Genomic DNA, 17,750 nt, shown 5'->3' on the forward strand with positions numbered 1-17,750 from the left:
TTTAAGGCCTGCCCTGGGGCTAATTGACTTCATAGGGTGGAACGAGCTTGGAGTAGGTGCAAAGAGCCTTGACAGATTGAATTCTGGCTTGACCATGCTACTCCGAATTAGCTGGTTATCCTAGGCTAGGCACTGAACTGCCCTGAGCCTTAGTTGTTTTTTGTTTTTATCAATAAAATGATGCCACTTGGAGTACAGTAGAGAGTCAATAAATATGCATTGAACAAGTAACTGCTGACAAGAGTGTCATATTTTTTCTAGCATCTTTTTTCAAAGTTTCAGAATTTCAGGGTTTATTTATATCACAGAAATAAGGATTATGTCAAAGATGCTGCTTGGGTCTGTTAATAAGTATGTATTGAGGACACATTTTATTGTCTTCTGGGTCCTATTTCACAGAGGAAATGTTCCCACAGTAAATTTTAGAGGAGGAAGGTGATTTCCAGGAAATTGACTCTATTTCAGTTGAGGGTCTCAGGTGCTTTATTGTATTGTGTTCTGGGAAGAGTAGCCTGAGATAGATAGCCCAAGGTGTCCCTTTGCTTATGTATTTCATGTCTCTCTGAGTTTAACTTTCATCTTGGTAACTTTAGGGTAGCTGGGTTTTTAGGCCAGAGAAAGTGTCTTACTCAGTCCTCCAGAATTGTCCCGTGTAGTGTTCCCAAAGCTAATGATAGAGCTAAAGGGCAGCCACTTATGGTGGAAAGGCTGATGTTGGTGCCTTCCCAGCAGTGTTTATCCAACTCATGAGGCCAGGACCCAGGCTGAATGAGGTCTCAGAGGGGAGTAAAGACGGAGGGGAAGCTATGGCCTGGAGACAGGCAGTGCCTCTAAAAGGTCACTACAGGAGACACCGGTGCCAGTGGCTTAGGACAATTTGTGTTCTCACTGCAACCTCACAGAAGTCGTTAGATCTCCTTGAGTCTCGATAATCCACCTGGGAATTTCCAAAGGCTAAACTGAAAGTTAGATTTAGCTTCTTTCACTGAGTTAGAGTTTCGCAAAGGAAAGTCCTCTCCACAGGGAAGCAAAAACAGTAGATTCATGCTGAGAGCAAGTAATAAATAATGGTGATGTTCTGGCTCCAAAGCTGCCTCAATTCGTGATTTAGTGGCAGCTTCTGAAACACAATAAACCATTGACCTGTAGCAAGGCTTAGGTTAGAATGTGCCTTAACCAGCAGAGGCCCTTTGTGCCATGACTCGCATGGAAGAGTGGCCAACACGACCCATGAGTTTGAGGCTTTGTGCATGACAGGGACAGAACCTATTATGCAAAAAGGTTGGTGGAGTGCTGAGTAGAGTGCCAGCAGTCTGTGGGAATATGAAAGGGGCTTGTCGGTGTTTACTCTGGAGGAGTGAGCTGTGGTCTCCTCTTTCTTGCCAAGAACAGAGCGCCATCTTTCTCATCAGGTCATAAACTGCACTTGAGGTCCATTTTGGGAAAACTTGTCACCATTCTGATGGGGAAATGCCAGTCTTGGAAATTCTTATAAAGTTAAGACTTGGGCAGTTTCTCATAGTATTACTTGTTTGGACATTAAGTGTACATCATCTGGAAACACTCCTGAAGATGTTTGAGACGGACATTAATGGCTTTACACACCTCCTGCAGCCACTGATCCAGTGGCCACATTCTCTTGTGACTACAAGGCATGCAGAAAGGGTTCTTCTTGAGTGAGGGGTCTGGGAAGATGCATGAGAAGAAAGCCATGTCCAAACCTAATTTATACTGGGAATAAGGATTTAGGATGCCAAGGGGAGGGTTCATGATAGAAATGCTGTGGACAGTGGATAAATCTTAATAATGGAGCTGGATGTCCTGACCCATCACTGTGTAAATCCCTTAAATTCTACAACTGAACAGTGAGAAAAGACTATAAGATGTGGACAATCCCATTATTAATATATATTGTTACAGCTTAGACTTTTAATAAATAGCAGTGTTTGCTGTTGCTAAAATTATATGTGTTAAATATAAAAAGTTGGAAAGTATTAAAAATTATGAGGAAGAAAATAAAAGTCATTTCCCCTCATGGATTTTTAAATGGAGGGTTTTTTTTTAATTTTAAGAAAGTGAATTTGAGTTTTAAATAGCATTAAGTGCTATTTTATTGTGATAAAATGCATGTAACATAAAATTTACCATTTTAACCATTTTTTACTGTACACTCAGTGGCATTGAGTGCATTCACATTGTTGTACAACCATTACCACCATCCATCTCCAGAATTTATTCTTGGATTAAGTGCTTTTAATGTGCACTGTTGTTGGTTATAAATTCCAGGGTGTTCGGTAAGTAGACTCAGCATTTCATTAAGGCTATTTATAGGTAGCAGTGCGTCCCTCTTTTCAAAATCCCCATGTTTTCTGTCTTATAATAGTCTCTCTTTCCTCTCTTGGGCTCAGGACAAGGGATGCCACAGGAGGTGTCTTTGCCCCTCTGGTGCTCCACCAGAACATTTTATGTATGCAAAACTCTTACCAACCAAATCCTAGAACCCAAGAAGGGAAGGAAGAGACCTTGGAGGTCATCCACCCCTCAACCCGAGGCGCAGCAAGGTGGCTGGTGTTTCCCAAGGCTGTGTAAGACTCACATCTACTGAACCCCTTGCCCCGTACCCTTTCCTTCCTATGAGAAGTTTTCCACACTGTTCACCTTTCTCCCCATTTCAGTTTGGACCCCAGGCTAGACTTGATTTGTCTCGACTGGACTTCCTGCGTACATGTCAGAGATGAGATTGCTCTTAGAGACTTTAGAACTCTCTCTTATCTTGACCATCTTACCTCCTCTCTAATGCAGTTGGGGCAAGAGTCAAGTTCCCTTTGGTGCACTGATGGAGAAAGAGAAGGTCGGCAGTCCCAGGCATCTGATTATAGAATAAGGGGTCAAATACATCATAAGTCAGTGAGGATGCTGTCATGAAATATCAGAAGAGGCTTCATAGACTTACACAATGACTTACACAGCTTGTAGTCCTGGAGTCCTCAGATGACACAGCATAAACCCCTCCATTGCTCTCGGCCCATAAAGTCAATATAAAAAAATACATACCCATCATCAAATCATGAGTGTTGCTAACTGGCATGGCTGGATAGTCATTCCTCTGAGAGAAAGTGGGGAGTAGAGAACTCAATGGGGAGTAACGATTGCTGGTTTAATTGCATCACACACACAGTCTAGCTTTTCACAGATGTGACAGTCATATTCCCTCTGAACACTGCCTTTCCTTAGGGTGGCAGGTGAGTGCCTGACCCTCATTCCAAGGTCACCTCTGGAGCTGTTTTGTGGTTGGTTTGAGATTCCCACTAAGTTTGTGAACAAAAATGCTCCACCTGGCAGGGTGACCAGTCTGTTGCAATCGAGGATGGAGATGTCCTTGTGTCAGAGTAGTGAGTGGTGCAGTGCGGGGTTGGGAGAGCTGACTGCTGTTCCTGCCTACGTGTCACTCTGCAGGGGGATCAGACCGCCTTGCACCGGGCCACAGTGGTGGGGAACACGGAAGTCATCGCGGCGCTCATCCAGGAGGGCTGTGCTCTGGACCGCCAAGACAAGGTGACATGGGGCATATCAGCCTGAGGACCCTGCTTGGGGAACTTGTGACGACTCAATATGTTATCATTGCTGAGTCCTATTTATCGTGAGTTAACATAGTAAATTCAGCCTTTCTTTTGCAAGAGTATCTAATATCCCAATAAATATTAATTTTTTTGATCCTTTACCCTGTTCTGTGGCAGCAGTGGGCAACCACATATGTATAAATGGTAAAGAAAAAAGTCTAGAAATAATGATCTGTGGAGGCTTGGGTGGGGAAAGGGATGTGCCCCGGACTCTATTTCCAATTTTTTTTTTTTGAAGGAAAGTGAGCAAGTTAATTTATTTAAACAATATTGGAAGAAAAACAATAAGCAAAATCAATTCTTTAACAAATCCCAATGACATATTGATTTGTTGCTTTTATTTATTCATTTTTGAGAGACAGAGAAAGACAGAGCACACGTGACGGAGAAGAAGAGAGAGGAGGAGACACAAAATCCAAAGCAGGCTCCAGGCTCTGAGCTGTCAGCACAGAGCCCGCTGCGGGGCTCGAACTCATGAACCGTGAGATATGACCTCACCCAAAGTCTGACGCTTTACCTACTGAGCCACCCAGGTGCCCCTGATTTGTTGCTTTTAAATTGTTAAACAGCCTTGGGGTGCCTGGGTGGCTCAGTCGGTTAAGCAACCGACTTTGGCTCAGGTCCCATCTCACGGTTCGTGAGTTCAAGCCCCACGTCGGGCTCTGTGCTGACATCTCAGAACCTAGAGCCTGCTTTGGATTCTGTGTCTCCTCTTCTCTCTGTCCCTCTCTCACTTGTGCTCTGTCTTTTCTGTCTCTCAAAAATAAATAAATGTAATAAAAAAATAAATTGTTAAACAGTCTTAAAACATGGAACTTCACAATTAGGTGCAGTTCAGCCTCTGCTTACTTTTTTAGACAACTTTTTATTACATGTAATATATATACAGAAAAATGTGCACGTTATACGTGTAAACTTCCATGAGTGTTCACTAACAGAGCATATCTATGTGAGCCCCCAGATCAAGAAGCAGATCACATCAGCACACTGGAGGCCCCCTCAACAGTGCCCCCATCCAGTCACTTTTTACTGTTGCTTCCTGTGTTGTGCAGTCAGTCCCACTGGCCAGGCCGCACATCGCCACTGACCTTCCCAGCACCATTTCACTCTGTAGGGTCACTCCCCGACTATGGCCTTTGAGACCCTAGACTTCCACTTGTGGGTTGTCCACACCATTCAGCCTGTCTCGTGGTATGGACGAATAAAAGAGCCAGCGCCTGGACATGACTGGACAGTGCCCTGCGCTCTGACCTGGAACAGCACAGGTGGTCTCTCTACCTCTCGTCTCTGTGCTTCTCTCTCCCTGTAACCCCAACCCTCTCAGCCCCACCCCACACACTTCACTGCATTTAATATTTCTTTTTCTGTAGGAAGTTAACTGAATACAGCTGTGTTTGTTAATTGGTTGGTTTTTTTTTTTTTAAGCCATATATTGAGGACACTTGTTTATATTATTTACAACTCACTGCTTTCTTGGTGCCTGCTTATTTATTTTGGTCCCTGAGACATTGGATTAAGCTGGGTCAGATTAAATTTGGGGAAAGAAAAAGAGAGGAGGAATCTGCCTCCCTGGTCCTTGGGCCCGGCAACTTACGGAGCTGGACTCTTCGTTTGCATGGACTTTGCAGGGTTCTCTCTGGGGCCAGGAGCAGAGCAGAGCAGACCCCAAGGAGTGATGGAGGTGGGAAGGAATGAACATCATGCCTGCCGTCTTGATGTTGCTTTCTGTTAAATGTGACCTGTGGATGAGCCTTTTTCAGCCAGGGTTCCCAGGGAGATTTAAGCCCTAATGCCTGAAGGCATCCATTGTACATCATAAATCTAAAATGGTACTTGTTACGTACTATTTCTGGGAGAATGGAGAAACTAGCCACTGAAATCATTTTCTGGGCTCTGGTTCAGATGAGAAGCTTTTTTTCTTTTTAGTGTTTATTTCTGAGAGAGAGAAAGAGAGTGTGAGTGTGAGAGCGAGCATGAGCAGGGGAGGGGCAGAAAGAGAGAGCGAGACACAGAATCTGAAGCAGGTTCCAGGCTCTGAGCTGTCAGCACAGAGCCCAGCGCGGGACTCGAACTCCTGAGCTGTGAGATCATGACCTGAGCCGAAGCCGGATGCTTAGCTGAGCCACCCAGGTGCCTCGACAAGCCTCTTTTGAAATCAAAAGGACCTGTGGTGTGGCCTAGGAATACGCTACAATGTACTGATTATAATGAGATGACTTCGGTCTTGGGTAATGTGTTCTCTGTCTCTGTATGTGTTCCTCAGGATGGGAATACGGCCCTACACGAAGCGTCCTGGCATGGTTTTAGCCAGTCAGCCAAATTGCTCGTTAAAGCAGGAGCCAACGTGCTTGCCAAGAACAAGGTGAGGCCCAGCAGGTGCTAGAACTCCCCATTCACAGGTGAGGATGGCTATGGGCTTTTGTCCCTGTGGGAACCTCCTCTCTGAGCAGAGCAAGAGCTTAGGAGAGCATGTGGAACCTGGCAGGGGAAATGAAAGCTTGGAACTCCATAGTGAACATAATCTCTGTGGTGAGCAAGACAAACTGGAGTGGCTTTGACTTCCTTTGGGTTCTCCTGGGACTCCCTGCTTTCCCATTGGTTTATTGGAGTGCGGTTAGGCAAGCAGGCCAGTAGCACCTGTTCTCCCTCATTTTCCTACCTGCCCTCCCAGCACTGCTCAGGTCTTATCCCCCTCTTCATGTGCTCATTATTACTGAATGCATCCCAGCATTATTTCAGAAGCCTCACAGCAGATTGGCCAGCTTGCCTCCCTCCTTCTGCATCCTGTTCCTCCCCTGCCCAGAAACCTTCCAGTAAAGCTCCTCAGCCTGGCACTGCCTCAGGCCTCCCTGGAGTGGCCTCAGTCTATGTCTGCAGCCTCTTCCCTGTGCCTTTCCTAGTATGTGCCTCCTGTGCTATCAGAGTGGGCTCACCCCTGCTCCCTGTGGGTATCTCGCTCCTCATTCCTGCCTGTAGACCTCCAACTCAGGCTTCCAGGGCCTCGGCCGCACCCTTCCCAAAGGCGCATCAGGGTATTTCCTACAGGGCTCCCTTGGCACCACACACCGCTCTGTGATGTCATCTACTCGTTAAATGTTTCTCATGGTTCCCTCATGGGACAGAAGCTTGAATAAAAGAAGCAAGCCATGCATCATAATATTTCCAATAATGCCTGGCAGACTGGTGGCTTCTTCATTTCTTCACCGTGGTACATTGTGTGGAATGTGAGTTGTAGGTGAATCCATGGTGTACGTTAGATCCTCGAACTCTGAGAAGTAGGTGGTTCCTAGTTAATGGATAGGGAAGCCTAAGCTGGGAGCTGGTAGTCTTATCTAAGACACCTGACTTGTTTGTGACACAGTCAGGGCCATAAACTATCCTGAGTCTGTGTACTCCACCACACTGCCTCCTATCCTGTGTAGGGCCCCAAAAGTATTGTGGAAAGCCACAAGTTCTCTATGGATAAAACAGCGGAAGCAAAGGTAGGTGTTATCCCAGAAGAAGGACTTCCATGTTCTGTACCAGCCACAGCCTCTGAGGAAGCTTCTAGAAAAGTCCTCTGCCACCCCCAGCTTTATTTTTTATTTTATTTTTTTAACGTTTATTTATTTTTGAGAGAGAGGCAGAGTGCAAGCAGGGGAGGGGCAGAGAGACAGGGAGACACAGAATCTGAAGCAGGCTCCAGGCTCTGAGCTGTCAGCTCAGAGCCCGACATGGGGCTCGAACTCACGAACTGTGAGATCATGACCTGAGCCGAAGTCGGATGCTTAACCAACTGAGCCACCCAGGCGCCCCACCCCCAGCTTTATTGAGGTATAACAGACAAATAAAATTATAAGATATTTAAAATGTACAAAGTGATGGCTTCATATATATATACATGTCTTAAGACACCCATCACCTCACGTTTACCCTTTAAAACTTTTTTTTTGATGAAAACATTGAAGTTCTAGTCTTTGTAAATTTTGGTTATACAATATAGTTTACCAACTGTCATCACCATGTTTTACATTAGATCCTTAGACCTTATTCATCGAAAAACTGAAAGTTTGTACTTACCAACCTCTCCCTATTTGCCCTACCCTCCACATCTAAGTGATACCATACAGTATTTATTTCTCTGTCTGGCTTGTTTCATTTAGCATACATAATGAGCTCCACGTTCATACGTGTCACAAATGATAGAGTTTCTCTCTTTTTTAAAGAGTGAATCATATTCTGTTATATAAGAAAGGTTCTTCTTAGTAGATCAGCCCCTGTCTGTAAATAAGTACTTATTAGGATGGGAAAAATGCCTGCTACATAGATCTACCTAGGTCACGTTTTCGAAATGTCAGCTTCTGAGGTATAATCCATATACAATAAAGTTCATCTGTCTTAGGTATACTGTTGTATGAATTTTGGCAAAAGTATGCAGTTGTGTAACCACCACCACAATCAAGATAATAGGATGTTTCCATCACCCCAAGGCTTCCTTTGTGCCCCTTGGTGGCGGTGTTCCCACCCACCACCCCCAGCTCCTGTTCTGTCTTTCCCAGAATGTCATACAAATGGAATTGTATAGTATGCAGCATTTTGTATCTGACTTCTCTAAGTCACTGCAAGTGACTTCCTTCAGTTAGCTTAATGTTTTTGAGATTCCTCCATGTTGTTACATGTGTGATTAATTAATTCCTTAAAAACATTTTTTTTAATGTTTATTTTTTGAGAGACAGAGTAAGAGTGGGGGAGGGGCAGAGAGCGAGGGAGACCTAGAACACAAAGCAGACTCCAGGCTCTGAGCTGTCAGCACAAAGCCTGACACAGGGCTTGAACTCATGAACCGTGAGATCATGACCTGACTGGAGTTAGCCACTTAACTGACTGAGCCACCCAGGTGCCCTAATTCATTCCTTTTTATTGCTAAGTAATATTTCAGTGTATTAACATACCATAATTTGTTTGTGTTAACCCACGGTTTTTAATTTTCTTGATCCAAATGTTTTTCGGCATAATTAATATTTTCTTATTAGCAAAGCAGTTTGGTACATAGTTCTAGAACCATCAGATTTCTTTTATTTCATTCATTTATTCAATACAGTTAATAATCCCACGAAGCCAACACCTTTGAGACAAACTACTCCTTGTGCAGTAAGAATCACACAGCAAGCCAGGCACTGAGCCCTTCCACAGGGAATGGAGGGTTTAAAATGGGGGCAGATCCTTTGTTTTTGAGAGGGAAGCTAGCAGTGGCTCTCTACCTGGCTGTGCTTTAAAATCTCCTGGAAAACTTTCAACAAAAAAGAGAGGGGAGAAAAAACAAACTCACCTGGTGACCAGGCCAAAGTAACGGGCTGTCCCAGTTTCCCCTGAACTGAGGGGTTTACTAGAATTTGGGACTTCATTAGTGCTAAAACCTGAGCTTCTCAGACCCACCCCCTAGGCCAAGTAAATCAGAGCCCCTGGAAGCAGCTGAGCACTGATAGTTTTAAAAGCTCCCGCAGGTGACTCTAAGGTGCAGCAGAAGGTTGATAACCACTGAGTTCACTAAACCCTCAGGTTTACAACCCCCAACTTCCTGGAGGGAGCAGTGAGGAAGAAAGATTCTACCAGGCTACTTAGAGCTAAGGGTATGAGAGGGGAGGTAAGTGAACCAGTGACATACAGTTTTGTTGTGTGTGTGTGTTTTAATAAAACTCATTCCTCTTTTCAAGAGGTGAGGAACAGAACATCTGTGAGTGTGTCCAGACAGTGCTGTGTGATCCAGATCCTGGGTGAGGCAAAGCTGTAAACAGGCAATGAAATAGCTTTGAGCCCACACAGTTGCAGTCCTGACCCAGCTTTTTAGCTCAGCCGAACAATCACCGAGCTTATAGATTTAACCTCCGGTATGCTCCTAGGCCCTCTCTAACACTGAATCTCCTCTTGTGCTGCCTGCTTTTCTTGTTACTTTTCTTTATCAGCAGCTTTTGTGGGCACTGTTTGCATGGTTTTAAAAAGTTCTGTTCATGTCATGAATTCTTTCTGTAAGATTACTGTGGACATTATTCTGACCCTTGTCTGTCACTTTTACTTGGCATATTGAGGACAGAGTCCAAAAAGCTAGAGGGTTTCTATTTGTATGGTAAGTGATGGATATAATTGTATTTCCTGCTATGTGGGTACCTCATCCGTAGTTCAAATTTTGATGTTTCAAGGAGAATACAAGCATGGACGATTTTTGAGAGGCTTACAAGTTGAATCTCAGTTACCTACACTTATAGGAAGTGGCCTGTTTTGCCTTTACTCCAGGGGTGTTTTGTAGCCACAGCTATTATCTGTGTTGGCCAGGAAGGATGCAGTCCTCTTCAAAAGGAATGGAATGTGGTGCTGTGTGCACAGCATTTTACTGTTAAGTAAATACTCTCCTAGGCACTCTAAATTCATCCTCACAGCCTCAGGACGTAGGGGTCACACTCCATTTAACAGGTAAGGAATTCAAGACTGAGAATAGTTAAGAGCCTTGACCGGTGACTTTCAACTCGTAAGTTGTAGAGCTGGGACTTGGAACCAAGGTTTTATGACAGATGTGCCTTTTGTGCCCATTTGGATTCCACATTAAACGTTCTTGCCACTGAAACACCTCTGCTGGGATCACCAATCAGGAAGCAGAGAATGTGAGCATTGACTATCTCCCTGTATGCGTCACCCCTCTGCAAAGCCTGCCTGGCGCAGGTCTGCCGAGAAGCTTGTCGCTAACGTGTCCTCCCTTCTCTTGCCTCTCTCCAAGGCGGGGAACACGGCTCTGCACCTGGCCTGCCAGAACAGCCACTCCCAGAGCACACGAGTCCTCCTGCTGGGCGGGTCCCGAGCCGACCTCAAAAATAACGTGGGTGAACAACACCGGCTTCTCTTGTGCTCTCTTGTGTCACCTAGGAAAATAACTCCGAAAGCATACTTGAGTGTTAACATCTGGAAAATGAAAATGTGAAAAGCATTTGGGGACTATCTATAAAGTATTCTTCTTTTTTTTTTTTTTTTTTTTTTTGCTATGTCCTAAGGGGTTCTTTAGGGTCGGAAGTGTCATCAAGACTCAAACACTGTTTTTCTCCCCCCTTCTTTTCCCTTCGCTCCTCAGCCTGGGTTTGTTTTAACATTTCTCACTGCGTGTGCTGGCAGATGAGCCTAGGAAACCTGCCCACATATTGTTGTACAGTTGATGCCATCCAGGGGAGGTCTGATGCTCCTTGGCCAGCATCTACAAATCGATTACCCAGGTGCCCTTGAGATGAGCCGATGGGTCAGTAGTTCTTAGAGAATGCTTGACTTTCAAGGTCACATGGGTGTGCCTCCTCCCTCTAAAGCAGCCGTTTTTCCTTTGTAAGTCCCATGCCTCAGGCTCTCAACTAGAGATTGAGGCTTCCCCCCCCCCACAAAAAGCCTTAGTTGAGGTCTCCTTCTACAGTGGGTCTCAGAATGCCCTGAACCTTAGCTTTGGGCTTGGCTCCTTTTTTTTTCTCTTTAATTTTTATTAAAAAAATTTTTTTAACGTTTTATTTTTTGAGAGACTGAGACAAAGTGTGAATAGGAGAGGGAGACACAGAATCCAAAGCAGGTTCCAGGCTCTGAGCGGTCAGCACAGAACCTGATGTGGGGCTCGAACCCATGAATGCGAGATCATGACCTGAGCCAAAGTCGGATGTTCAACTGACTGAACCACCCAGGCTTCCCACGTGTGCTCCTTCTTAATCCAGGGGAGAAGGTTATGCTGAGTGGTTGCCATCTCTAGAGAAAGTTAGGATGAAAACCTCAAGAAAACACTGCAGAATGTCATGACTTTGTCTCCCGTTTTGTCTCTCTGGGAGCAGCTTAGACTATGACCATCAAGGAAGATCTTGATCCTGAGTTTTTCTGAATGTTCTGTTTTATGCCCAGTGATTGCTTCCTCATCAGCTCCCCAGACTACTCTGCCCCATATGAGATATTGGAGTCCTGCTAAAATGGGATGCAGCTCTAATTTTTTTAGAACACATGTGATCTTAAAATCTGACCACTCTCCCTGCTGCCCTGTCCTTTGAGCCATGAGGAACCCATGATGGAAAAGGGCTCATTTCCAAAGTGGTGCTGTTGGTCTTAATTCGGTATACTCTGGAGCCTTTGGGCTGCAGGAGAGGCTGTGGTCAGTGGATTCTTATCAAGTGCTGGGTAAGCAGAGCCTGCCTTCACTCTTGTGACGGCCTTGTGGGGGGCAGGCACCCAGTGTATGAGACCTGAAAGAGTCTGCATGGCAGAATGCAGGTGGGGCTGCAGACAGCACGGAGCTGCGAGTCTTGGAGTAGTGTCTACGGTAAAGGGAATCATTTCAATTCAGGCTGATACCCTCTAAAGAACATATGGTAGTCTGCCAGTTTTTTTAATGATTTTTTTTTAACTTTTTGTAATTGCTCAGATTGTGCTCAGAGTTTGATTTCTGTCCGCAGGCAGGCGATACCTGTTTGCACGTTGCTGCACGCTATAATCACTTGTCCATCATTAAGCTCCTCCTCAGTGCTTTCTGTTCTGTCCATGAAAAGAACCAGGTCAGTGCATGTGTCCTCCCCATGGCCACCAGGCCCCATTCTCACAAGGCTGACAGGTGTGTTAGCACAATTGAGGGCAGAGGTCTGGGACCGGGCCCGTGCTGCCCTTTGCATGTGTGTTCCACTGAGTCCCCGTGGTCCTGATTTATCTGGCCTCCTAGAGGGAAGAGAGCCTGCTCTTATTCCAGTGCGTATCTCCACATTTGCATATTAAACATTTTCTGAAGATCTTGGGGCAGGTTTTGCTTTTAATGCTTTTTACAAAGGAAACCCACAAAGAAGACTGTGGCTTAGTAAATAAATAAGCAAGGGAATTAGAGTTCTGTTCCTTGCCCTGCCACTTTGATTGGATGAAGTCTCTGGTCTCTGTAAAATTGGGTATGTGGTCTGTATCTGTCCGTATAGTGGGGGGTGTGCAATAAAGCTGTGATTACTACAGTGTTCCATGGAAATGTGCATGATTTTCAGTAGTTTAGATTTTTTAAATGTCTTGGCATTTATTGATACCTAAATGATAAATTGTTTGACATTTCTGCATTTGGGTACATATATTTGAAGTTTTAAAAATCATTATTCAGGTTAACCATGCCCCATAACAGTGGTTTCTGATCCTGGCTGCATATAAGAATCAACAGGGCAGTTATAAATACCATTCCTGAATTCTACCCGAGTTTAAATGACCAGAATCCAGGTAATGGGATTGTTAGAAAGTTCCTGACCTGAGTGTGCAGTCAGGATTGAGAACCACTGACACAGCTAAATACATCCTGTCATTCTGCAGCCCCCAACAGATTCTGGTCCATCAGATTACCTGTACCCAGCCCCCACTAACCAGTGGTTCTGCACCTTGGCAGGATGTTTCAGGCACCTGGGAGCTTTAAAAATCACCACCTCCAACCTACAATTCAGAACAATTAAATGCATGCCAGGGGCGGGACCCCAGCATCAGTAGTTAGTAAAGCTCCTCCACTGATTCCAGTGTGCAGCCAGGATTAGAAACCACTGCCCAGTACACACAACTCAGTGACTTGGCAACGAACAAAACGTTTCCCTGGCTACTTTCAGTGGGGGAGGGCCATGGGATGGTGGTGTTTTCATGCTGCCCAGGAAAACAAGTTATCTGGAGCTTTACTTGATCACCCAATGGGAGAGGATGGATTATTTAACATTTGTATTGGCCTGGTTTATTCATAGCCTTCTGCTTGGGGAAACACCAGCGTTTACATATGGAATTGACCCATCAAGCTCCATTTGTCTATAGCCTCCTTTCATGGTTGATTGTCTGAACTTTTTCTGATATATAAAGAAAATATGAACTTTATTATAGGCTATTTGGTAAGAGGTTGAAAACAGCTGGTCTTAAGTGAACACTGATTTTTTTCAGTGACTCCACCCAAACGAAGAATACCCTGAGCCTGCAAAGTGATTCCTAGTGGGCCCTTCACATTCCAGCAGGTGGGAATGTGATCCCACCTGGGATCCTCCCCCCGTGTTTGTAGAAGTAACTACTTCCACAGCTTTTGCTCATTCTAGCGCTCAGAAATCAAGGGGCCCTCTGGGCAGAGGGATATGGTACAGAGCTCTGTGATGGCTAGCCTGCTGGCCCCTGGCTATCTGTCCGTCATCCTACCTTGGTATAAAGCTTCAGGTCCCCATTCTCAACAACCCCAGATTGCCCCCCTGTCCTTCCCTGTGATTTCTAGTATCCTCAGTCAGAAAGGAATGCGATCTTTGTACATAGGTCATTTTAAAGCAATCTCTTTAAGGAGAACCACATAACCCTTGAGCAAAGGGTCCCCTATCAGTCTAAGGCCAATCCTAATTTGAAAAGCTACTTACCAGGCCATGGGATGAAAAGCCGGAAGGCTGTGAGCCATGATCAGATGGAGTTTAGCTGCCTTTCTTCTGATTTAATTTCAGGCCGGAGACACAGCACTTCATGTTGCTGCTGCCCTAAATCACAAGAAGGTGGTTAAAATCTTACTGGAAGCTGGAGCAGATGGAACCATTGTTAATAATGTAAGTTAAGCTGCAACAGTGTTTCTAGAAATCATTCCCACCCCTTTCCAGAATGGAGTGTGTTGTTACTTACCTCACCTCCTACAGGGCACACAGCCTCCCTTAGCCTTACTTTATAAGAGATTAGAGGTCTGCTAACAGGAGGACCCCAGAGGCCACCTTGAGGGAACCCTTGCTCATAACAGCTCCATGAGTTGACGAGCCCTAAGGGTTCATCTCTAGACTCCTAGCTCAAGTGAGCATATTCTGGCAGGAAAAGGAAGGTCAGGGGTGTCTAAGTAAACTGACAAGTGGATGTTACTGAAAGTGAGTTCCTGCCCTGTAAACAGACAGGGTCCTCAGAAAAGTGGCCACATGACCATCAGATTAATCATCCTCAAAACTCAAACTCCCTTCTCCAAAATCACCTTATTCCTTCCTTCTTTTTCTTAATATCGCACCCCACCATTGTTCCCTCTCTCTCCTAGGTCCTATGGCAGGCACCAGCTTAGGCACCCTTTCTTCCTTAAGGCTGACCTGTGGTCTGAAGTAGCACAGACTGACAGACTGACAAAGGCTGGGAGTGGAACAGTTGTATGGAGAGTCCCCGCCTTCCTCCTCCTCTTCGACCTGTATTGGGTGGTGCACCATTGTGCCTGTCCCCTGATGCCTTTCCCTTCTTTTGAATCCCACTGTTATCAACTCCCTACTTTTTGGCTTCATCTCCCTAAAGCCTCCATTATGGCCATAGCTACCTAATTGTCTCTCACAGTCCAGGTCCTGAAACTGTGTGGCTGTGCCCCAGTCTGCCCTTCCAAGTGCCTTCTCCACTTCTCCAGGGAAAATTCATTGCTTGGCTGGACTTTTATGATCCTTTGTGTTTCTTCAACTAAATCTTCCCCTTTGGCCCTGTCTAATGTGTACATTCTCTCCTCTCTCTTCCAGGAAGCATTCCTTGGTGGGCAGGTATTCCAGAGCTTTGCTTCCTAGAGCACTTACCCTCTGTTGTTATTAATCGTTGGACCCTCAGGTGTGATTTGGCCCCCTCGTCGAATGGAGGAGGCTCAAGAGTGAGGCCAGGTCTTCTATGCGATTGTATTTTGTTGGGCACGTGTAGGTGCTGGTGTGACTGAGCACAGAATTGCTGTCCCAGTTGGGCTAGGGTGCAAGGTTGGTCTCTCTTACTCACTTGTCCCCCACTTTGCCTTTCCTTAGGCAGGCCAGACTCCACTGGAGACTGCCCGCTACCACAATAATCCGGAAGTTGCTCTTCTCCTCACTAAAGCTCCCCAGGTAGGATTGATTACATTTTCCATTCTATTGATTATGTGGGGCCGCAAAGTTGTTGTGATTCTCTGGCCATCTACTAAAGCCAAATCAAACTAACCTAAATAGGAAACTGATGGGCTCACAACCAGGCAGTGGAAAAGGCAGGAATCCATTTGGGGCTTCTAAGATAACCAGAACAAGAAACTTCAAGTTCAGTAGGCTTGTCTTCATACACGGGCATCATTTCTTCCCCGTGGCTGGATCATTGGCATTACCAGCTTTGTGGACCATAACTCCCCAGGTTGTCAGGGAAGAAGTTCTGGTCGCAGAAGAGGATCATGATTGGCGAGCTTGGGGCAAACGGCCTGAACGAGCAGGACAGGTACTTTAGGAAGATAGCTGCGTCCATCTGACTGTATGGTTAGAGGGGAGGAGCCTTTTCTAGAGAAAGGTGGGAGGAAGGGATCCCGGTCTGGGTGAACAAAAAAAAAAAAAAAATAATTTTTTTTTTATACGATTGGTTTAATTTTTTTTCACCAGGACAAAAAAGGATAAAGTTACAAGATTCTTTTAATATTTTCACAATGTTTCACACGTCCATTAGAGGCAGTTAAGTATAAAATAGCTTTCTTTCCTTTTTTTATTGAATAATGGTATTTTAGGCATTTAAGTTAAAAAATTGATATCATTTGAGCTGAGATTGAAATCCTCTAACAGATTTAGTAATTTATAAGCTATTCATCATTTTAGTGCCCTGAAATAACTGTTTTTGTTCATATTCCCTTTCAGACGCATGATTTTTACAATTGTGCCTACCCTTTTGTATGCTGCCCTTTATCTTAACTATAATAGAAAAACGTTCTGTAGTTCTCAAAATTACTCATCATAATAGAAGCCAGTATGCTTTTTTTGTTGTTGTTGATGTCCAATATTTTGTTAACCTAAATGTCCAACATTAAGGAAATGGTTTGTTTCCCCATCGGAGCTGCTCTGTATTACATTACAGTGAAAACTGATTTGTTTTCTACCTTATTCTGACTAATGTTGCGAGAAGCTAAAGTCTTGGAGAGCCGGAGGAAGATTCCAGATACCAGCCTGCTGCATCAGAGCCTGATCCCAGTCAACTGAAGGGTCTGAATGGCCTTCGGGTCATTTAAATTTTAAAAACCTACCTGATATAACGAGCAGTTTGTGGAAGTAGTTAAGATTTTTGTCTTTGGAAAACTGGTCACCCTGTTCCCTGTGGAGTTAGTGCTTCTCAGTAGCATCTGGACATCCTTGGAGCCTCTGACAGGCATGAGTCAGGTGGTCCTTTGGAAAAAGTTTCCACCTCTTTCCAACTATTTGCAAACAAATCATTACTGGAGTCACATCCATGAATCCTGATAGCAAAAGGCTGGTCTCTTACAGATCAAAAAGTATAGGATGCTATAATAAATGTCAGAATTTATCTCTGTTATCTGGCATTTCAGTATTGGCAGTTTGGACAGCCAGCTGTATCCTCAGCCATGTGAAGATCATCAAATTTTGTGGGGTGTAGTATCCCCCAAGGTACAGACTTACAGGCCTTTGATCCCCCTGTCCTTTGTCTCCAGAACTCAAGGATCTGTGTTCTTAGGGGAGAGGCTTTCCCATGGACCATTTTCCTATGTGGTTCTCCTTTACTGTTTCCATTTTAAAAAATGACTTCAGTTTTTCCATGCCCATTTGAATAGCAAATAGGATGACCTCTTATGGAAGTATTTTACACGATTGTATATGCTAAACCCTGTTCTCAATATGAATGAGGAACTTTGGAATATGCATAAAATTGTATACATGTTGTTCTTTTGTTCTCAAGTTACAGAACTAGCTTTCCTCTTTGTGTGAAACAGGAAATTCCTTTGCCTTGGCACCTTAGTGGACCGTGGATTTCAATGGCTCACAGCAGTACTAAGATCTTTCTAAAGATCCATATTCCCCGATTTCGGTGAACTAGAAAAGATTGATGACGTTCCATTGGTAGATGATATGGTTCGCTGAGAAAGGCTGTACGCCATGCAAAGTTATTTGCACTGGCTAATAACCTGGTCTGTGGAGGGAATTACTCTGATGATTTGGGTGACCTCTGAGTATCCCTTCTCATTTTAGATTGATATGTTCACAAATGCTTTTGAAAGTGAATTTTGGATTGATGCTGGGGCTGTATCCTCTTCTAAGAGCCCATAAACCAAATGAGCAATGGGCATTAGTCACTTCTTCTCATCAGACTTGACTTCCTAGTGAGTCTGAATTTAGTTTCAGAAATGGTTCTCAGACCTTTTGATCTGGGGACATCTAATGTTCT

The 17,750-nt window shown here is 44.6% G+C and overlaps 1 protein-coding gene across 4 annotated transcripts in view; it reads left to right on the forward strand.

Annotated features, from left to right (window-relative positions):
- The window catches only part of ANKRD6 (ankyrin repeat domain 6), a 212,890-nt gene that overhangs the window by 177,861 nt on the left and 17,279 nt on the right, over positions 1-17,750 (forward strand). For 3 of the 4 annotated variants that reach the window (XM_043591933.1, XM_043591934.1, XM_043591935.1), the window contains 6 exons: positions 3,457-3,555; positions 5,884-5,982; positions 10,369-10,467; positions 12,059-12,157; positions 14,078-14,176; positions 15,371-15,448. In XM_043591933.1, the coding sequence (XP_043447868.1) occupies positions 3,457-3,555; positions 5,884-5,982; positions 10,369-10,467; positions 12,059-12,157; positions 14,078-14,176; positions 15,371-15,448 (573 nt within the window). The remainder of the gene's footprint in view (positions 1-3,456; positions 3,556-5,883; positions 5,983-10,368; positions 10,468-12,058; positions 12,158-14,077; positions 14,177-15,370; positions 15,449-17,750) is intronic. The other variant, XM_043591936.1, reaches the window with a different exon arrangement.

Source organism: Prionailurus bengalensis, chromosome B2 (genome assembly GCF_016509475.1).
Source record: "Prionailurus bengalensis isolate Pbe53 chromosome B2, Fcat_Pben_1.1_paternal_pri, whole genome shotgun sequence".
Taxonomy (NCBI): domain Eukaryota; kingdom Metazoa; phylum Chordata; class Mammalia; order Carnivora; family Felidae; genus Prionailurus; species Prionailurus bengalensis.